The sequence below is a fragment of the Pipistrellus hanaki genome, assembly GCF_964339955.1.
Source record: "Pipistrellus hanaki genome assembly, chromosome: 16".
In the NCBI taxonomy this organism is placed as follows: Eukaryota; Metazoa; Chordata; class Mammalia; order Chiroptera; family Vespertilionidae; genus Pipistrellus; species Pipistrellus hanaki.
The window spans coordinates 16947323-16970605 of record NC_140518.1 but is presented as its reverse complement, the minus strand read 5'-3'; the positions used below and the strand labels follow the sequence as shown (position 1 = coordinate 16970605).

The following is a 23283-nucleotide window of genomic DNA, read 5'->3' as shown; positions in this document are numbered from 1 at the left end:
ACACAGGAAGCATTTCACTTCCTGAGCAATGAGAAAGGGCTCTGGCCATGGCCGGGCTTTACCACGGGGAAACTCCAGTTGTGTCCGGCCTGCAGGTAAGAGGCCCTACTTGAGTCTCATTGGTTTGGCAAATAAGTATGGCCAATATATCTTCATAAGATAATGCCCTCCCTCAAAACAGAACTGGTTCTTACAGACGCCCTTTTTAAAGCATGGCTTCAACAATCATCACTTCTGCAGGAATCTGCTATTCTAACACATGCAGGACTGGAAGCAAACTGCATCACTTGGAGAAAATCACTTACATATAGTAGTACTTTTTACAATAGAATATATTAGATATTGTTTTCCTTTTTAAAGTAATAAAATTCACAAACTTCTAGGAATTTGAAATATTCAGGAAAGCAGTAGAAAAAGGAAAAATCTAATGTGGTCCTATCATTCAAATAGTCACTCTTCGTACTTTCTATGTTTTTTAAATTTTAAAGAAATACATCCATTGAGACAGGATCTTTTTTAAAAGCTCAGATTCTAAGTATAATGAACAAGACTCAATACATACAGTATCCACACTAAACTGTTATGAAGATCTGGATCAACTAACTCCATGTCATCCAAAGTAATTGACTTCCCAAGCAGCTGTTTATAAAACGGCAATGTGAAGCCACCATCAATGTAATGTCCATGAAACACAGCCATTCCCATTATTCGTCCAACGAAATGGAAATATGATAAGTGTTCCTGAAATGGAAAAGAGTTTATATAAATACTGAAGTTAGACACCATTCAGGGAATTTTTAATAAAAAATTAAATATTTAAGCAACATTAATCTTTTTATAATATCAACTTATACTTTAAATTACAACTATTTCAATGGAACAGGCTATCATACCAAAGCTCAGTAATCATTAGGGAGAGTTTCTATTGGGCATGCTCAAGATTCCTTACATCGCTATAAAATGTTACAGAGTCAAGCCTCTCTCAAAGGATATAGTCATTTTGTAAAATTCATCTTTAGATATTAAGTCCAGACAAGAGTCCCATTGCAGCTTCATTAAACCACCCATAGATCCTGTTCTCTTCCTCTCACATCCTGCTAAGCCCTTTACAATCTTGGCTGTCACAGAGAAAGAAAGAAAAAAAAAGCTTTCAACCCTAAACCTCCCTATTTCCCTGACCTAACCAGAAACTGAAATTCAAAACCTCACAGATTTAGGGCACAGATTTCATGTCTAACTTGGACTTGAGTCCTGAATCTGCCAGTTACTTGTTATGCATACTTGGGCAAATTAATCCCCTATAGGATTAATTTTCCACATCTGGAAAAATAATTGTAATAATAGTATCTAAAAAGGATCTCTGTGAGGAGTAAAATGAGATAATGGAGCCCATGGCACTGTAGCTGGCAGAGGATAAAAGCTCAACAACAAACATGAACTATTATTACTACAACTACAATGGCAGTAATGGAACCCCAAGCAAAACCTTTGCCTAAAAATCTTCCCTTTATGAAGGATCTCCTGTAATGTATCTAACATTCCTACCATGTTTGGGTATATCTGGTCTTTCCTGATAAATTGTTTTGTTAATTAGTATTTTAAACTTCTTTTACTTCTCTAGTAAGTAATCTTTAAACACCCCTTTTATCTTAAAAATAGCATTTATTTCTTTGTAAAAAGTAATATATGTTCATTACCCATAATCTAATACCCATAAATAACTAATGTCAATATTACAGGGTAGATCCTTTCAATCTACATATACAAATTTACCAAAATTATATACTATTTTCCAACCATCTTTTTACTTAATACATCACAAATACCACCTTGAAATGTCATTAACTTTTATCCCACAATGTCATTTTAGTGGCTATATAGTATGCCCTTGTATGGAAAGCTAATGGAAATAATGTAGAAACAAATTAGTAACAGCTGCTAACTTTTGTTGAGTGCTGAATAATTTTTATATGGTTAATAATGTAAAGAGCTATGCTAAATATATGTGCAGAATCTCATTGAATCCTCACAGCCCTTCTCTGAGGTACAAACTATATTATTATTAGCAACTAGAGGCCCGTTGCACGAAGATTCATGCAAGAATAGGCCTTCCTTCCCCTGGCTTCCCCCCCCCCGGCTGCCCAGGAGCCTGCAAGTCCTCACTCCCCAGTGGAGCACCACTCCTGTAGCTCCCTCCACCACTCCCCTCCTCCTCATAGCAGGTGCCCCGCCTCTCCTGGCCACTCTGTGCCAGCATATACAAATTAACCTGCCATTTTTGTCAGGTTAATTTGCATATTCGCTCCTGACTGACTGGGTGTAGCAGAGGTACGGTCAATTTACATGTTTGTCTATTATTAGATAATAAAATTGAAGCTCAAGTCAATGAATTTGCCTGAGGTCACAAAGATATTAAGTAATAGGACCTACTTATGATCTCATGTCTAACTCCAGAATTTATGTTTTGTAACTGCTAATGTCATTCTGCTTCATGTCACAGTATAATCAACCCTCTGCTTATGGACAATGATGCTCTTTCGAATTGGAGCTACTACAAACAAAGATGCCGTTAATATCCGTAGGCCCAAATTGCTGAACACATCCATAAGCATTTACTTGAGAAAATTTTCTAAAGAGGAACTGCTAAATCGAAGGCTGGTGACTAGGACAAGGAAAATAATCCAGACTACATTGACATTTAAAGATGACAAGTATTGTAGGTCACTTGTTAATTCACATTACCAGAACAGCAACCATACCGGGTTAACTGCAGAATCAGGATTGATCTGCAATGTATAGATATCATCTCTTGAATACTGGAAGAGGCCATAGTATGGATTCAACATTTCATGTGACAAGAGATATAACCACTCCCTAGAAAACAAGACATGACAAAGGAATTTTTTGTTAAAGAATATATTTTTATTAAAATATGCTATTGATCATTTTAGCAAATAACTTTTTAAATTAAATAAAGCACTAATTATAGATCACAATGGAAAAATCTACATGCCCAAAAAGCAAATGGAAATGACTGTTTTATTATTATGCAGTCACTTCTCACTCACACAGGTAACTTTATGACATAGCAGCAGAGTGTAAAGATATTACCCAGAAGTACCAACTATTCATTACGTAATGCATCCCAGCAGTCTGCTCCTTTTAACGCTAAATAAATTTGTAATCCATCGTAAGTATAAAATAAAGGGAAAGGAATAGTTTTTGTGTAAAACTTGAAATGTGGTGTGATAAAAGTGTAAGTGGTCACTTAAAACCAAGAAGTGGTATGGAACACACTAAGAAATACATCTTGTCCTCACCTGTATTCTTTGGTGTGTTCCTTATCTCTTATTGGTTTCAAATGCACATATATATTTTTAAAACCTCATAATAAATAGTACTATCACCTTAAATTTATTAAATCCCTCATATTTTTCAAAGAATGAAAGATAACACTCATTTGAGGAAACTGAAACACAATCACTAGGCTCTCACAGATGCAATTCTCATCCCGATTCCTGGCACCCCTCAGCTAGGAAAGGTATTTAAATGATATGTTCTGTTATTATGGATTAAACACATTGAACTACACACTTCAAGGAAATACTGTGAAATACTTTTAACAAAAAGTTAAAGAAAAATGTTTTTCAGTTCTATAATGTGATGAAGTCTAGCTCAAATCATCTCCATTTATGTAATATTTGAAAAACTCTATAGAGATTAAAAACGAAAAGTGAGGTCTCCATATAAGCAACTCTCACAACACACTAACACTCACAGACATGTCTATGCTTTTTTTTTTGTTTTTTTTTGTTTTTTGTTTAAATATATTTTGATTTTTTACACAGAGGAAGAGAGAGGGATAGAGAGTTAGAAACATCAATGAGAGAGAATCATCGATCAGCTACCTCTTGCACACCCCCGCACCGGGGATGTGCCCGCAACCAAGGTACATGCCCTTGACCAGAATCGAACCTGGAACCTTTCAGTCCGCAGGCTGATGCTCTATCCACTGAGCCAAATTGGTTTCGGCTATACGTTTCTTATATATGTATGTGTATTTTTAAAGAAAATTCTAATTTTTGTTTTGTTTCACCATGTATTTAGAACACACGTGAAAGCAGAACCCAACTACTTTTGGCTTCTAGCATGGAATTAAGATCAGAGAAAGCAGTTCTCTGCCACATCCCTTTTACTCTGTCTAAACCCTGAGAATAGTGGGGTTAAGAAATAACAAAAATGATTTATCTGGCATATATATATATATAATTATGGCATTTAGATCCCATCAGCATGTAATTAATAAGTTTTCATAATAAGCATTCAAAACCAAGTTATAAATAAATCATAAGAATGCCACAGAAACAATCAAGTCCTAAGTATGATATACAAGCAATCAATTCTAAAAATCCAAATTTAAGGTACTTCCATTTGCAGGTAAAAAGGTTGCTGAATGAAAGTAAGTCAACAGGTAAAAACAAGTAATGCTAAATAATAATTATGGGACTTGGTGAAAATACAATCTAATTAAGCCTGGATTTAGATTAGGGTAAGTGGAATTATCATGATGGTTCTTTAGAATGTTTCAATATAGAGCTATGTTTTTGCTACATTTACATAAAGTGAATTTTCACACCTAAAAAAAATACTTTATGTATGAAAACAACAATAGGACCACACACACACTCTTTTAACAAGGTGAAAGCAAAGGGAGCAGTATTCCGTTTAGATTATGCCATTAAAGCCTGAAGATTGGCCCTGACAATGTAAAGCAGAGGGAATAACACACACTGAAGGGGTAATGAAGAAGATACAGGGCCTGCCAGTCTACCAACAACCCCTGTATGGTTGCAGCTAGTTTTCAGAGGGCGTTCCATTGGCCTCTATGATCCATTAAGGAGTCCCAAATGGAAATTCCAAAATAATGTAAGTAATCATTAGTGTCCTCTTCTGGTGAAAGTACTATCCTAACCTCATTATGAATGTATTGATTAGGATATCTTCCTAATGCAAACATTAGGGAATATTACACTAGAAAATAAATATCAATGAGAAGGTTATACCACAGGGAGTCTCTTAAATTTGTATATATAAGGATTCATGTGACATTTCTTGATTAGTGAGTCTTTACCTGGCAACCCCTCCATAGTCAAGACCTTCTTCTCCACGAAATTTTATCATCAATCGCTTCCAAAGATCTTTTGGTCTCATTTTCATGACCTGTCGATAAGATTCCTAAATAAATAAATAAATAAATAAATAAATAAATAAATAAAAATAAAAAATAAATAAAAATTAATATACTATAATTACTAGGTGCTTTAAATCTGTTATTTAAATTCTTCCTCCTATTCCACCTACAAAACATATTTATAAATAAGGTGAAATTCAACAATCAAAGCAATGGGCAAAATCCAAGTATTTGAAACCTCTTTGGAACTTCTAAAAACAAAATAAATATTGCTTAATGCTACTGAAACCAATTCATGTGATAAATACTATATTAAACCTACAAGTGCAAAGTTATATGAACCATAGCAATGATTTCACTCATATTAAAAACAGAATTTGATAGAAGTACCAAAGTTTTCAAATTGGTTGACTTAAATCTAGGTCACAGGCAACAATAGAAAATAAAGGTAAGAAAAAGAAAATTCCAAAAGAATATAAGTAATCATTAGTGTCCTCTTCATTAAATGGACAATGTTATTATTTTAAAATACAAATGATGGGCTATAGACAAGACCAGAACTGTTCTGAGAGAAAAAAAGTTCATCTTTTGGGAAAAGGGTTCTCAAGTCCCCAAACCTCTTGCCCAGGAGTCCGCTAAAGAGTGGAAGTGCTGCCTTGGAGCTCTGCACTAATTCTGTAAGAACTCAGAAGGTGATGTTAGGGTATAAAACCCAAAGATAAAAAAATATATTAGGAAGGTAGATTTTCAATAAACAAAGGAAGTAGTCCAACAGTAATGAAAGAAAGTGATTTTGAGTTAATAGCGCCTTACCTTTTGGAAGCATTAGAAAATAAGAGGTGGATGATACTTAAGGTCTTTCAAAACTCATTATTAACAAACACTGGCAATGCAGAGGCCACGCTGAACCACTGGAACACCAACCACTCTTCATCCTATTTAAATGTTTACCTTCTACATTACATCTCTCCCATGTTATTGCCGTTAGTCCCCACAATCGAAAAAGAAATTAATGAAAACTCTTTCATTCTAAAGAGTCTCAAAAAGTTTATTGGAAAATACAGCAAAACATTAAAATGTCATTTTTCAGTAACACTTGAAAGTTTACCTCAAAAATCTCTTCCCTGGAAACCTCAATGCGGCAATGGCCAGCCTGAGGCTGTTGTTGGGAAAGTTCTTGCCGCAAAATCTTTAGTTTCTGGACCAGGTCTCGCTTGTACCGTGGGACTGTCAGACACTCAGTGTCGTCAGGGCATAACGATACCACCTGCTGTTGCTGTTGATCTTTTAACTGGTTCTGCCGACTAGAAGTAAATAAAAATACTACTGAACGTAAAAGATTACAATTACACATTTAAAATAACCATCAACCACAAAAAAAATCTGGCTTTATCATTTCCACACCTTATGTATTCTTGGCTTGTCATTTGTGACAACGATAAACTAGCTCCAAAGGTTATTTCTGAGAATCCATATGACTGTATGGAGTTGGAAAACGGAGTTTTATCCATCTACCCATAAGGCAGCCTGTCTCTTCCCGTGTGCCACGGTGCAGGCTGCTGCTTAAGCACAGCAGGATTAAAATACTCATATTTTTAATATCAAAGTAAAACTTGTCATATTCTTATATAACATTTTGTTCAACAAAATAATGGAAGACAGCAGTCTATCACATTACAGAAAGCACCATCCGTCTTCTCATGTTCAAACTCGCATTTTCACACATATTGTTTCAAAAACTTACTTTAAAACTAAATGCAAGTTAGCAGAGAGCCGAGGATCTGTGAACTGTGTTGTTCTGTTGTTATGGTCAACAAAATAAACTCTGCCTGTTGCTGTATTACGGATCTCCCATCCAGGAGGCAATGGACCAAGCTCTTCACAATTGATGTTGCTAAGATCCCTGCAAAAACAAATAAAAAATAAAAAATACCTCATTGCTGAGCCTGCTGAGCCAAGCAAGTGTAAATGACACAGAACAATTCCATGAAGTCTGAGAAAATGTATTGTTTCAGAAACTTGAGATGTTCAGCTGGAATCTTTAATTCCCAATGGTTTAACAAACTTGCATATTTAAAACTCAATCCATAAATGGCCCAGAAACTTATCACATAGCCTACATTTTTTAAAAATTTGTTTCTGGGCTTTAATGTGACACAGATTTTAAATTAATATAAAAGCAATCACAACACTTGCCAACATAAACTGTACTTCAATCCTTATCTGACAAAATATTGTTTTACAAATGCCAGTGGTATAAGGAATGAAATGTTTTCTAAAATTTCCCTTCAATTTTTCTTTCATTACTATACTGTAAAATATGGGTAAATAAATGTTCATTCTATTATTAATTTTAGACTCTCCAACAAAGCAAAACTATAAGTTATATTAAAATTCGGATCCTTAAAATAATCACAGCATATATTTTAAAGAATAACATCTGCATTTTGAATTTTTAAGCTAGTGAGTGAAGAACCTGTTTAAGATACGTAAGGAAGAATAGTCTAAGGCTTGCTGCTACAAAAAAAAACAAAAGCAGGAACACTTTTATTTTTTATTTAATATATTTTATTGATATTTTTTTTATAGAGAGGAAAGGAGAGGGATAGAGAGTTAGAAACATTGATCAGCTGCCTCCTGCACACCCCCTACTGGGGATGTGCCCGCAACCAAGGTACATGCCCTTGACCGGAATCGAACCTGGAACCTATCAGTCCGCAGACAGATGCTCTATCCACTAAGCCAAACTGGTTTCGGCTAGAAACACTTTTAATGGACCAATCCCATTGTTATGTATCACACATTCTTAAATATTATAAACAAAGATTTACAAGACCTTAAGAATGAAATAAGAACAGCATGTCTAATGTAAACTTAAACTCTAACAAATAATTATAATGACAAATATCTTCAAAATTATGTTTTAAAAGTTAAACTAGGAAAAAATTTTGACTGGTCATAATGAAACACAGCTATAGGCACATATAAGCACCCATAGATTTGTTGAAACCATAACTCTGGCTTCTGCTTATGGGTGCTCCAAGAGACTCTTGCTACAAAACTATAGCTTGACAAGAACACAGTATTTGACACACTGTTAGTCTCAAAAGAGACAAGAGGGAAAGTTCTAAAATTCCTTCTCAAATTTTAAAGAAAAAGTGGATTGAGCTTGCCCTAGCTGACACGGCTCAGTGATTAGAGCGTCAGCCCAAGCACCAGAGGGTAGAGAGTTCGATTCCCAGTCAAGGGCACGTACCTGGGTTGCAAACTCAGTCCCCTGCCCCAGTCAGGGCACATGCAGGAGGCAACTAATTTGTGTCTCTCTCTCACATGGATGTTTCTTTTTCTCTCTCTCTCTCTCCCTCTCACCTTCCCTTCCTACCTCCCTCCCCACATCTCTTCCACTGTCTCTAAAAATCAATGAAAAGCCGAAACCGGTTTGGCTCAGTGGTAGAGCATCAGTCTGTGGACTGAAAGGTCCCAGGTTCGATTCCGGTCAAGGGCATGTATATTGGTTGCGGGCACATCCCCAGTAGGGGGTGTGCAGGAGGCAGCTGGTCGATGTTTCTCTCTCATCGACGTTTCTAGCTCTCTATCTCTCTCCCTTCTCTGCAAAAAATCAATAAAATATATTTTTAATAAATAAATAAATAAAAATCAATGGGGGAAAAAATCAGGTGAGGATTAAAAAATAAAGTGGATTGAAATTTAGCTGGTACCCCAGTGGCAGGAAGGCACAGGGGTAGGACCGCCAGTGGGTAGCTGTTAATTGGAAAATAGCCTCAGGTCAGCAGCAAGGTTGGAAAAGGAAATCTGACACTTCCTCCCTAAGTTGGAAACTAAAAAAGAAAAATGAAGGGATCCCAGGAAAACTTCCTAAATTCCAACTTAGGTCCACAGAACTCAAACTAAGTAAGATCAAACAAATTCACACAGATCACCAAACACTTCAGAAAGGAAAGTCAAGCTGATTGAGAGTCAGTGGAAACAATAAACCACAGAATCAGATCCCTAAGTATTGTCAGAGATCAGAGAACAGCTATGACATGGGACATTAAAAAAACAAGGGGAAAAATAATAATAAAATAAGGAAACAATTACAAAGGCAAACTATCAATGAAGAGATTATTAAAAATGAACAGCTAGATTTTTAAGTGGAGCTTTTAGAAATAAAAAGTAAATACTGAAATCAAAGGACAATGTTGATATAATGCAGAATTTTATTTCATATTTTTTTACTTCAAACTTATAAATCCACAGTTTTACATGGAGAGCTATAAAGAATTGATTAAAAGAGCAGAAAACTGAGAACAATATTTATTTCCACTTGGAAAATGATGGAAGAAAAATGTTTCATAGCCATAAAAAGTAATAGCTGTATTTCAAGACTGCACAGTGAGGAGGCAATGGCATTAATCACTGCTTTAAAGAGATAAGCAAAACCTGATGAAATGGGACTTCTCAGATAAACCTACGTTTACTGGATATGTTGAAATGAAGTATCTGAGTTATACTATTTTATAAATGTCTTTGAATAGTGTTTTTAAAAAATGTACTTTTATTGATTTCAGAGAGGAAGGGAGAGGGGAGAGAGAGATAGAAACATCAATGATGAGAGAATCATTAATAGGCTGCCACCTGCACATCCCCTACTGGAGATTGAATCCACAACCCAGGCATGTGCCCTTAACTGGAATCAAACCCCGAACCTTTCAGTCCACAGGCTGACACTCTATCCACTGAGCCAAACCAGCTAGGGCTGAATAGTAATATTTTAACAGAATCTAGATATTTATAATCTGCTTTGATAACAGATCCTCCATACAAACAGCATGTTTACTAAAGGATCCTCCAAAAACAAGAGATATGATGATTCGCAGGGGTCTTCAAACTACGGCCCGCGGGCCACATGCGGCCCACAGAGGAGTCTGATCCGGCCCGCCAGGTTTTTTGGGCAGTGAGCGCAGCCGAGGTGTTACAGTAGGAATTAGTAGTTCATATAGTCCGGCCCTCCAGCTCTCTGAGGGACCGTGATCTGGCCCCCACTTTAAAAAGTTTGAGGACCCCTGTAAGTGGCATTCGTGCACACTGAAAGGAAATTAGAAGAAATATTTTAATATCGCTATTCGCCCTTTCTCTATACTAAAAGTGTCAACCAAATTCACGATCGACATGGCAGATGGAAACACACGCATGTGACTGGCGCCAGTGAGAGCTTTATATGTATTGCACATGCGCAAGTCAACTTAGTGTTTTATATGTGTGTGTGTGTGTGTGTGTGTGTGTGTATATATATATATATATATATATATATATATATATATATATATATATGAGAATGTGTGTGTGTGTGTGTGTGTGTGAGAGAGAGAGAGAGAGAGAGAGAGAGCGCGAGAGCGAGAGAGAAAGAGAGAGTAAACTTGCTTAGACTTGCTTTCTGATTAGCTAAACTTTTTCTAGCCCATTGAAGCACCCTAACTTCTCTTTCAGGTAGTTGTCAGCAACACAGCAGTAAATATAAACACAAAACAGATTATTACTGTAGATCACATAGGGAGAACAAAGGGTAAAATACTTAAATGTAGCAGTTTTTTTGCTATATTCTGCACAGTGAGAAAACCTGAAGTCATTTTCAAGGTCCACCATTTCTTACTTCTTTTCAGTCGGGTCAAGTTTCTAAGCTTTCTAAATCTCCGTTTTCTGGCTAATGAAAAGAAAATAGGATTCCACTGAGTCTCCTATCTACCTACTCCAGGACTTCGGTGAGGATGGGCATGGGAAAACGCTTCACAGACATTTGGTTACAGTGTAAAATGTTTCCACCTGGCTATAAAGCAAGTTGTGTTCCTGAGCTGAAGAAACTCCAAGGAGGCTAGTCATCACTAGGGAAAAGAAGCCAAGTGTTGTCTGTGACATCATTACCTGAACGGACAGTTAGCATATTAGCCTTTTATGTATATAGATATGATGATATGAAGATTGATTGTTAAGATAACAATTTGGAGCATAGAGATTAAGGAAAAGAAAAATAATCCAGAGCATAATTTAATAAAGCCATTATTCAGTACTCAACATGAAATATTCTTAAACCTTTATTGAAACCATATATACATTAATGAAAAACTGACACGTTTCCTTAGGAGTAAGAACATATTACCAACAGTGCTGCCAAGACATCTCTATTTCATCTTCTGATGCCAACTTACATATTATTCTTTCAACAGATAACTCAAGATGTACTTTCTCACTACTGTAAAACATTTAGTTTTTAAAAATCACTTTCTTCTATACATTCCCTTCTAATGATTTTAAATTATTTTATTGAAAAGCTCATCACTGACCTTCAGTTGGACGCATACCACTTTTTATAATTTACATAATAAAAGTCTTGTTGCTAAAAGTCAGGCCCATGGATTTTTTTTCAATGAGCTTATTCATAAAACAAAAATTTCCTCCCCACTACTTTTTTTAAACTAACAACTTATATTACCAAGACATAGAAATGGCAATCTTGATACGAAAGTTAGTGATAGCACATTTCTTTGGTTGCCAACCTCAAAAGACTAAGCTCTATGACAAAGTAAAATATTTTTATTACTTTGCTTTATTTATAAATAAAGAGAGGGTATCAAAGCAATCCAAAATCAGCTAGTCACATCTGGTTTTGTCATGAATCTTGACAAATAGAGCTCTGAGTATAAGCTTTGGCATTTAATAAAAATTTAATTTAATTAGGTTATTTATTTTCTATATTAAAATGAAGCTTTATTAAGGAACACTGGATATACTCACATAAGGTTAAAATAAACTCTTTGTTAAAAAAAAAAAAAAAAAAAAAAAGCTTAACCAAAAATAAAAATATCAATTTACTACCGTTTAAAAAATGGGTGTTTTGGGTTTTTTGGTTTTTTTTTTTTAAGATTTTGTATGTTTTCCCCCCAGGTCAGTTTTCAAACTCCCAAAAGACTCGTGTTTTTGCCCAGATATTTTTTTTAATTTTTTAATTGATTTCAGAGAGGAAGGAAGAGGAAAAGAGAGAAACATCAATGATGAGAGAGAATCATTGATCAGCTGCCTCCTGCACATCCCCTACTGGGGATCTAGCCTGCAACAGGACATGTGCCCTGACCGGGAATCAAACCCTGATCTCCTGGTTCACAGGTATTAGCTCAACTACTAAGCCACACTGGCCAGGCATTTTGCCCAGACTTTTTAAAAGGGAAGAATGGTGAGAGACTGGTTAGAGGTTAGGACACTGGGGTAGGATTGCAGAGAGATAGGTAAGATTTTCTACAGACTTCAAACTGAAATGAGTATTAGGAAGATCCAACTTTTACATAAGCTATTTTAAGACATTAAAGATTAAAAATCAAAGAAATCCTAAGTAAAATGGAGATTCACGATATGAGGAACATTTAGAATGTGTTCTTACCTAGGCACTCTTGGATCATGCCACGTGCTCACGCCAGTTTGAGTATGTAAGAAATACACCTGACCTTGTTGTGTTGTCCTCTGTTCTGTAAAATTAAGAAACACTAATAATAAAGATATATTCAGAATGTTCAAATAAAAGACAGCTATAGACATGAGAATATTATATTAAGTTATCCAAATGATCAACCTGTATCATTACAATAATTTTGTTTCACTAACCATTTGTTCTGAACTCAGAATACATTTTCTCCTAAAAACAATCTTATTAGTGATGAGGTGTCACAGGTTAGCTATTTAAAGCCAACTATACTTAAAATATGGCTCAAATATTATACTAACCATGGTGCAGTGCAAAATAGAAACAGGATTGTGACAGTACCAATGATTCAACAAGACAAATATGAAGAAATGACCCTTTATTTGTCTTGAATGTGGAGCGTGAGGGAACAAGAGAAGGCTCAGAGAAAGAAGCTAGCCAACTTTGGGAAGATTTTGAGGAACTTTCAGAAAGTTTCAAAGTAATGTTTATTTTTTCTTATGTCTAGTTTTTTTCCTTAGAGAGGTATATTGTCAAGACCAAATTTGGACTTAAAAGGGAAACAAGACACTCTATAGTTAAAAATAGGCAAAGATGAGGACTAAAGAGCAGTGTGCATATTGGGGAGTGAGGAAGCCAGGGCAGAGAGGGGGGTCTGTGGAACATTCCTTCACTGGTGGTTTAGGTCTTTACTTATCCATTTTTTTAAACAAAATCAAATGAAAAATTCCAACATATAAAATGACAACACTATTGCTAATTATTTATTAGTATAAATTTGTTTATAAACTTATAATTAAGTCAATGAATTTCAAGTTTAAACTTTTAAAAATTATAAACATAAAAATAATTAAAATTGGTTATAGATGACAACTGCAAAGATTTCAGCCTTGGTACCCACTTTACTCCTATGTTTTGGTTGGATTTTTTAAAAATTTAATCCATACCATACAAATATTATAAAAGTATAACCATTCCCACTCCAAACAGCTTGCCTTATAATCTCAATTAAAGAGAAATGGCAGAAAATACTTTATTCTGAGGTCTGAGCATTAATAATAGCAGCTACAATTTACTAAGTGCTTTCTATGCTAGACATTGTATCAGGCACTTCAAATGAAATTACCATTTATTTCTTGTAACAAGCCTACATGGTTGGTACTATCATTTTCCCCTTTTTCTAGAAGATAAAATTGGGGTTCAGAGAGGTTAAATAATGTGCTCACTATTATACAACTCATATGTGGCCAAGCCAGGATATAAACCATGCCTGTCTGTTCCCCAAGCCCAAACTGTGCTGTAAGTTCACCTGTGTAGCATAGCACAATGAAAAACAGGGTAAAATTTAAGTAAAGAGTTAAAATACGTTAAAAAAAAAAAAAAGTTAAAATCGTGTGTCTGCAAAAAAGTTTAAAAAATATCCTACATTAAAAATAAGTTAGATCAGGTGATTCCCAATATTGGCCACTAGGTGTCACGAGCAGTCCAGGACAGTTTATGGGCAGACTGTTGAGAGCACAAGGATGTAACTGGTTAGCATTTAGCAAGAAAGGACAGTTGAGTTCATACTATCTGCAAGAGTGTTCACAAGTTATGATTTAGAAAGTTTCATATTCAACTAGAAGATTCATGTCATCCTTCACATGAAATTCTACAATTCAGGAAATTATATAAGATTATAATTTTATACAAACAGAAATGAATAAATCATTTATAACAATAACCCAATTACACAGATAATTCAAAATTATAGGCAATACAAATATATAAATACCAATAGAAATATGCTTTTGGAATTATTTCTAAAATGTATATCTAGAAAATTACATTTCAGGTCTGACTGCAGATTTCCATTATCAATAACAATACCATCTTACCTTTATACCGTGCCTATTTTACAAGGAAGTAAATTATTTCATATGCTGTTCACAATACTTTTGTGATACAGAGAGGTATCATTCATCTTATTTCATTACAAAAAAGCAAAAAGTCCCTGGCTGGTTTGGCTCAGTGGATAGAGAATTGGCCTAAGGACTAAAGAGCACCAGGTTTGATTCCTGTCAAGGGCACATGCCCGGGTTGTTTCTCTCTCTCCCTTTCCCTTCCTCTCTGAAACCAATAAAACTCTTTTTTAAAAAATAAAAGAGCAAAAATGCTGAGGTTAAATGATTAGCCCAAGGTCAAACTCTTGGTTAGGCAGTCTTCCACAATTTCAAACACTTTTCAAAGTTGGGAGGTTTTACATTTACTTTTATTTTCATGCAGAATTCCAAAACCCAGATTAATAACTTATTTAAAAAGTTGATTTTCTGGATTTCTTAGTAAACCACACTTTATTTTTTAAATTAGTAAACCACACTTTATTTTTCCTCTGCTAGTTGTCATACCATAGCCTTCTGGTAGGTCTGGAGGAGTATGTAAATGTGTCCTGCTCATGTAATTTCTATGTCGCTGTGACCTGACTCTCCTCTCTGCCAGTCTGGGATCTGAAGATTGTCCACATGTTGCACCATTTGTTCCACTAATTGGAGTGTTCTCATCAACAAAGCAGCTAAGAGGTCTGCCAGGACTCGAATATTCAGATGCCGGTCTATTGAAAAGTAACAGGGAAAAAAAGTTGCTCAATTCAAATATCAAAAGTAGAACTCTCTAAACAATGTATGTACTTGAAGTAACAATCATTTATAGGAAAATGGAATGATTAATACAAATATAATGATTTCACAAACTCTGAATAAAAGCCTGAAACCTCTAAGCACCAATGAAATTTGAGAGATTAGCAGAATGTCAATTATGTCTTTAAATCATTTAATATTTATTTTAATTACATTTTATATAAAATCCACATATATCTATAGATATAAGTACTAGCTTGCCAAGCACGACTTGACTTAGCTACAGCCCACTTCTCAGACCTGACTTCTGCTTCTGCCACACTGGCATTCTCCCTGCTCCCTGAACTTGCATAGGTGGGCTACCTTTAGTTCTGGACAGTAAGCTCCTCCTTCCACCTAAAATGTATTTTTTTTCCTATTCCTCCTAGACCAGGGACCTTTATTTTCTTTTTTTCGCGCATGTGGGTTGTGTGTGTGTGTGTGTGTGTGTGTGTGTGTATCATTCAAATCACATTTAGCTTTAATGTGGCCTTGAAGAGGTCCTTCCTAACATTAAAATCTGAAGTAATCGCATTTGATAGTGCATCATCCTAATTCATCAGCATAGCAATTATTTCTGATATTGTTCTTATTTGCTTCCTTGTTTTGTCCGTCTTCCAGCACTAGAACACTTACTGAGAGACGAGAGTGCCTAGTTTGTTCCCCTTTACACATACCCCCTCACCCAAAATAGTGCCTGGCATACATGTAAGAGCATTCAATAAATACTGAATGAATAAAAGAAAATAGTCTGTCTCTTCAAAGAGCTTCCAGTCTATTGAAGGTCATCCAAAATAAGAGGATAATCAAGAGTTAATTTTTAAACTAACATTTACAACACAATCAACTTTATACGTGTGGAAATTAAAGTCAATTTTATCAGTTTCAATGAAGTAGAAGGAAACGGATTTCGCTAAAACACTAACATAAGTACACATTCGTTTATACTCAAATATAATAAAAAAGCTATCTCACTTCAATAAAAACGTTGGTCATTTAATGCAACTCTCAAGCATCTTTTTTTTAAGAGACTGAGATAGGTTTTTATTTCAGAAAGGCAAGTCTGATAAACAGAGTGAATGCTGGGCATGGGAATAAATTCTATCAGCAGAAAAATATTTTCTCTTAGATTCTGAAAGTCCAAGACAATAACCTGACACAAAAAACAAAATGCTAATTTGCTCATTGTGCTATCAAGAATTTTTTAAGCCGAAACCGGTTTGGCTCAGTGGTAGAGCGTCGGTCTGCGGACTGAAAGGTCCCGGGTTCGATTCCGGTCCAGGGCATATACATTGGTTGTGGGCACATCCCCAGTAGGGGGTGTGCAAGAGGCAGATGGTCGATGTTTCTCTCTCATCAATGTTTCTGGCTCTCTAGCTCTCTCCCTTCCTCTCTGTAAAAATATCAATAAAATATTTTTTTTTTAAGAATTTTTTAAAATAGTAACATGAGCTAAATTTTTAACCAAGAATCACAATAGGGAAAACTGTGACTCAGTGAGTTAAACAATTAATCCCTAGCAAATAAAAGTACATATAGCTAACGAGAAGCATTTGATGTTCTATGTCTAGTGCCAGCCAGGCCTGCTCAGGGTGGAGTGGGGACAAAACAAACACTGAGTACAGGTGGCAATAAACTTTGTTCTTACTTTTTTTGTTATTGAACTTTGTTCTTGCCTTTAAAAAAATGAAAAAATATTCAGCCACTTATCCTATTCATTTTCAGTAATGTATAAAGTACTCCCTTGGAGTTTTAAAAAAAATATCTTGCATCCCTATGTCTTCACACATTAAGCTCCATGAAGGTCTTTCCGACGTGTTTTGAGCACAGTGCCTGGCATATGACCATTGGTGCACTGCACGATAGCTGTGAGCACTCCTACCTTGCCCTTACCTGGCTAACCCCTCACATTCTTTCAGGATTTAGTTCAGAGATTTTGCCCCTTGAGAGTTTTCCTCCGCAAGTTCCACCAGCCCCTTCCCCCAATTCTAAGCCAGGTGCCCCTCCATATAACCTCAGAGCATCTGGTTCTTATCCTGATTACAGACCTTACTGGGTGCAATACAATACATTCATCCCCCTATATGACTGAACAAATGTAGATCCTGTATACATATTTTGTTACAGCAATTCAATAATGGGCTCAACAAATTTTAAGAGTCCCAGAAATAAGATGACTTCTCGATTTATTCATTTACCTTATTTAATAAATATTTATTGAGTATCATCGCAAGCCCTGCAGCTACAATAACAGGATAACCTGCTAAACAATCCTTATTGAAAATTACTTTTAAAAATAATAATGGCACTTGCTATAAGATCTACTGATCTAGAGAAGTATAAACCAAGATAGGAAATCTGGTAAAGCTGATAGCTAAACAGAAAGGAACGCCTTCAGGAGGGTGAACAACATAAACTATGGGAAGATATTTGTATGTTCTTACCGTGTTGGGCGTTCCCATTGCGTAGTTCTTGTTATGTGGTTTAGATACTGGATTCTTCCAGAGGCAGTTCTCCTTTCTTCCCAGCTTAAATAAAAATATTGAAAGATAAGGCATTAGTAGGAAGCTGGATACAAAATCTTTTCAGTGCATTAACCAAGCCAGGAAAAGATTTGTGAGTATGAATCAAGAATGACAAATTGAAAGATCAAGCCACAGACTATAGGAATTTTTTCAACTTATTTTTAAAATGTACAATATATTTTCTGGAATTCTGAAGCTTCTAAAATATTTATATTGAGGTGTAATTAATATTTTCCATCAGCCAAACTGAGAATTTTTCAATAATGTCAAAAAGGTTCAGTTAGGCTAGTCCGAGTGCAGTGGTGTCTTACAACTAAAAAAGGTTCAATTAAATTACACTAATTGTCAAGAATTTAGGAGGGAGGGCAGTGCAGACCATACTAAAATCCACATAATTTTTTAAACATTTAATTTAACTAAGAAAATACATAAAAGCTTTTAAAGCATTTAGCCTACTCAAACTAATTTTTTAAAAAGCAAGACTGTCACCTTTTCCTCAATATCTTATTAATTTACATAACAAAAATTAGTCTAATGACTATAGAGATGTGGTAATGTTAATATTTCCACTAAAACACTGGCAGACATTGGAAGGCCTTAAAAAATAGAAAATAAGGCCTGGCCAACATGGCTCAGTGGGTGAGCATCAACCCATGAACCAGAAGATCATGGTTCGATTTCTGCTCAGGACACACATGTCCCAATTGCAGGCTCATTCATGTCCCAATCCCCAGTGTGGGGTGTGCAGGAGGCAGCCAATTGATGATTCCCTCTCATCATGAATGTTTTTCCCTCTCTCTCTCTCCCTCTCCCTTCCTCTCTGAAATCAATAAAAATATATTTTTTAAAAAGAAAAGGAGATGTTAACATGATCTCTTCCCTATGATTACAATTATATAGTACTAGAAACACAGCATGTGAAATTGCATGGCCCCACCCACTCGCCACACTCACAGCTCCGCCCACCCGTGCTGGCCTTTTATAATATAAAGCAAGTTTAGAATAATTAAGCTTTACATTGTTGTAACCTCTCAATATTGATTAGTTATTTCACCTTCAACTTCCCCATAAAAACTACCATAATATACCTCACATCCATAAAAGTTAACAGATCTATCAAGAAGCTAAAAAGATCTATGAATTGGACAAATTTAAATGATTTTTACCAGTTTAAATAAAATGAGCAAATGCCACAGCTTGAATGTAAAATGTCACGTAAAAAATAATTTAAGTCACAACTTAGCTACTTATACACTTTATATGGATATAATCTATAGAATATAAGCTACACCTCATTGAAGTTAATTAAAAATACTTTGAAAGTTAAAAATAAAATCAAAAAAGTGTCAGAACTAGTATCAAAGATAGAGAAGAATGATAAATAAACATGAGCTTTGGAATAAGTTTAATGTTCCAGCTCTTGCCATCTACCATGTGGCCTTTGGCAAGTTACATAATTTCTTGAGTTTCAGTTTTTTAATCTGTGAAATGAATGAGGGTAACAAGGAGAGTAGCAGCAGTAATAATAGTAAATTATTTTTAAAATTACATATATATTTATTGATTTCAGAGAGAGGAAGGGTGAGGGAGAGAGAGACAGAAACATCAGTAATGACAGGGAATCATTGATCAGCTGCCTCCTGCACACCCCCTAACTGGGGATCGAGCCCGCAACCTGGGCATATGCCCTGGCTGGAATCAAACCTGGGATCCTTCAGTCCGCAGGTTGATGCTTTATCCACTGAGCCAAACAGTCTAGGGCAGTAGCTAATTATTTATTAAGCACTTACTATATGCAAGACATTGTGCTAAGTGATTATTGGAATAATTTCATTTAGTCCTCACAACAATTTATGGCACAGGCACTATGATCATCATCCTCTTTTATAAATAAGTATAAACCAAAACTTACAGAATAAATTTATTATATTCATACAGCTAGTAAGCATAAGAGTAAGGATACCAGATCATCTAATTCCAGAACCATATACTATGAAAATTAAAATATATAAATGCATTATACTGTGCTTATAACAGTATTTGACATATGTATACTCAATAAATATTACTATGTTATTATAATTACTATTATATAGATTCTCAATTCTATACCTCTAAACAGAGCAATGTTTCAGATTCAGTACTTACTAGTATATAGCCAGTTTTGAGTAATTTTTTAACATCTATTTTTATTGATTTCACAGAGGAAGGAAAAGGGAAAGAGAGATAGAAACATCAGTGATGAGAGAATCACTGATCAGTTCCTTCCTACATGCCCTACACTGGGATCAAGCCTGCAACCCAGGCATGTGCCCTGACCAGAAATCAAATCGTGACCTCCTGGTTCATAGTTTGATGCTCAACCACTGACCCACACCAGCCAGGCTTGAGTAATTTAATAAAACAAAAAACGTTTTCTTTTGAATATATAATATTTACAAAAGAGTTCTATTTGTCAAAAATTTTTTTCCTAATCAAAACTCTTCAAAAACAAATTTAGCATCTAATTTGTGGTTTATTTTATAAATTTATGACAAGATCCCTTACTAATTTTCCAAGTACAAGGAAAACCTAGATTTTGGAATTGATCAGCAAATTTTTAAAGTTACATATACAATAAACTCCAACTTCTTTCTCATTGTTTTAAGGATGTTATCCACTTATTTCTCTAATGATTTTAGCTTACCCATCTGGTAAATCGTTATCAAACAAGCGACTGCAGTCCACAACTTGTCCTCCTGTGCCTATCCGGTCTCTCGACTGAAGACTTACTATTAAACAACAGAAGCATTACTAAGAGTCATAGATAAGAAAGAATTGTTACAATTTCATAAGACATCTGGCTTAATTTTTAATATTTTACAATGAACTCTTTAGTAATTTATTTTTCCGTGAGATTTTTTCCTTTAAGAGTGATATTAGAGTTTTAAGGTTTGCTACACTTTATCATATTCATGGAGAAGAGTCTAATTTCTTTTTCCACTATAATGGGCAATGCAAAGCTACTACTTCATTTAAGAAAAGGCAGCACACACAAACAGTACATTCATGTACAGAAGAATTTGAAAATATCACATTAATTTCAGTTTAATTTGACTCATTTAAAAAAAAATACACTAGATTCTGACATTGGACAATAACTGAATTCCATGAGTTAAAACAGTAATCATCATTCAGTGTAATATAAAACTATCACTATATGCCAAAACCGGTTTGGCTCAGTGGATAGAGCGTCGGCCTGCGGACTGAAGGGTCCCAGGTGCAATTCCGGTCAAGGGCATGTACCTTGGTTATGGGCACATCCCCAGTAGGGGGTGTGCAGGAGGCAGCTGGTCAATGTTTCTCTCTCATCGATGTTTCTAACTCTCTATCCCTCTCCCTTCCTCTCTGTAAAAAAGTCAATAAAATATATATATATTTTTTAAATAAAACTATCACTATAAACTTGGCAGCAAGAGATGTGAACTCTAAACCAGGCTACACCGACTAGTTTAGCTCTGTGGCCTTGAACAAAATACTTTTAAGTTTTTGAGGGTAAAATAATCCCAATCTGAATAATGAGGAAATTTGGCTAAATAATATGCCTGAAATCCTTGCTGCTCTTATTCTTTAATTAGAGGCCCAATGCACGAAATTCATTCAAGGGTAGGCCTTCCCTGGACCCACGCTTCCCTTGCAGCCCAGCTTCATCAGGAAGAACATCTGGTCTAATTAGCATATTAAGTTTTTATTATTATAGATTGTATTCTTAGCAACTCTCTCAAATCAAGAAGAGATACAGGAAAACTTGACTATAGCCCAACTTCTTAAAAGAGCACTACATAAGTATGACATCTTAAAGACCCTTCATTTCTAGGAAGGCTCTTAAAATTCTGAAACTTTCTGAGTCTGTAAAAATTTTGAAAAATGAGACAGTTCAATGCATTGTTCCATTTACAGGAGACAATACCCTAACACACTTTCTCAGTGAATGCAAATAAGACATTAGTGTTAGAATTATACTAGAAAACTATATCAGAAAGGCTAAGTGAAATGCTTACCACAATACAATCCCAGCAGAAACAAGGTATTTTCTCATTAGCTTTGTTTAGAATAATATTAAAGATCAAAGCTACATGATTTCATGAGCTTCAATGTATATCTCAAAATGCTGTCTTTCAAAAGACCTCAGAAATTTTTAGATGATATTCTGATTTTAAGTAGCCTAATTCTAGCAATATATAAAATGAGTTATAGAAACACTATATTTATCACAGCAACTACTCATAGTATTAAAACATCAGAAATAACCTAAATGTCCGACAATAAAAACTGGTTAAATTAGTTACTCGTCTTACCACAGACTACCAAACAAAATTTTAAAATGCTATAGAAATGTATCCAGGTTCCCTAACGGGACATCAAACCCATGACCTTCCTGTGCATGGGATGATGCTCCAACGAATTGAACCACACCGGCCAAGATTGCACTTTTATTTAAAAGGTATTTAGAGTTTAGGTCAGCTTAAATGAAGGCAAAAATTCATGTAATTTTGAGTCCCACACTTACCTACTATCTGTCCTCTAACTGTATCATTGTCATTTGGCCCAAGTTTGCAGAGATCCAACCTCTGATCTATTTCAAATCAGCAACAACAAAAAGCAATTAAAAAATAGACTGGTTGCAAAGATTCTAACATCTATTAAGTGATAGTAATTTTCCACAATCCACTGGAAATCGGCCTATCACTTAAAGCAAGCATGTCAAACTCATGGCCGGCGGGCTGAATTTGACATGCTTGATTTAAAGAATTAATTATGTTTTAATGATAAAACATGTTTTAAATTTTCTGACTATATATATAATTGATGTAAATGTCTCAACAAAAGTTTTGATAAATTTAGATTTCAAAAACCTTGAGACACTGGTGTGATACTGCCAATATGCAATTACTTTCTCTCGAAAGGTTTCAGACCACTTCAGTCTGTGTATTGGCTCCACATTTAAATAGCTGTTGTTCTTAAGCAATTTATCCCCGAGTAACATTCAATAAATGTTAGTGTCATTGTTTTTCTCTCTAACCACTGCAAACACCCCCCCCCCCCCCACCATCACCACTACCACCACACACAAAGCAAGTATTAACAAGCAGCCAAGTATAAACTGTAAGATAAGGGTTTGTGTCAGTTCTGCTAACTCATGTAGGGGCAACCCATTCTCTCATGTCACATCTATAATGTCTACCTTTCTATAACTTTAATTTTTTTCAGCTTTATATATCATTTTTATTCACTAGTAATTCCCCTTTAACTGTCACCTTAAACACTCCAATTGTCTAAATAAAACTCACTTTATTTCACAAATCCACCAAAGCCAGAGAAGGGTGCTAAGAAATAAAAAAGGCACATATATTCTGACATCTTTTTTATTTATTTTTTTTATTTATTGATTATGGTCTCACA

At 35.2% G+C, this 23283-nt stretch overlaps 1 protein-coding gene across 2 annotated transcripts in view; it reads right to left on the bottom strand.

Moving 5' to 3' along the window:
- Window positions 1-23283, bottom strand: part of SMURF2 (SMAD specific E3 ubiquitin protein ligase 2) — an 87533-nt gene that overhangs the window by 10079 nt on the left and 54171 nt on the right. For both annotated transcript variants that reach the window (XM_084864156.1, XM_084864157.1), the window contains 10 exons: window positions 22391-22456; window positions 20528-20612; window positions 17761-17844; window positions 15050-15252; window positions 12624-12708; window positions 6936-7094; window positions 6300-6495; window positions 5132-5235; window positions 2760-2874; window positions 563-741 (listed from right to left, as the gene is read on the bottom strand). In XM_084864156.1, coding sequence (XP_084720282.1) covers window positions 563-741; window positions 2760-2874; window positions 5132-5235; window positions 6300-6495; window positions 6936-7094; window positions 12624-12708; window positions 15050-15252; window positions 17761-17844; window positions 20528-20612; window positions 22391-22456 — 1276 coding nt within the window. The remainder of the gene's footprint in view (window positions 1-562; window positions 742-2759; window positions 2875-5131; window positions 5236-6299; window positions 6496-6935; window positions 7095-12623; window positions 12709-15049; window positions 15253-17760; window positions 17845-20527; window positions 20613-22390; window positions 22457-23283) is intronic.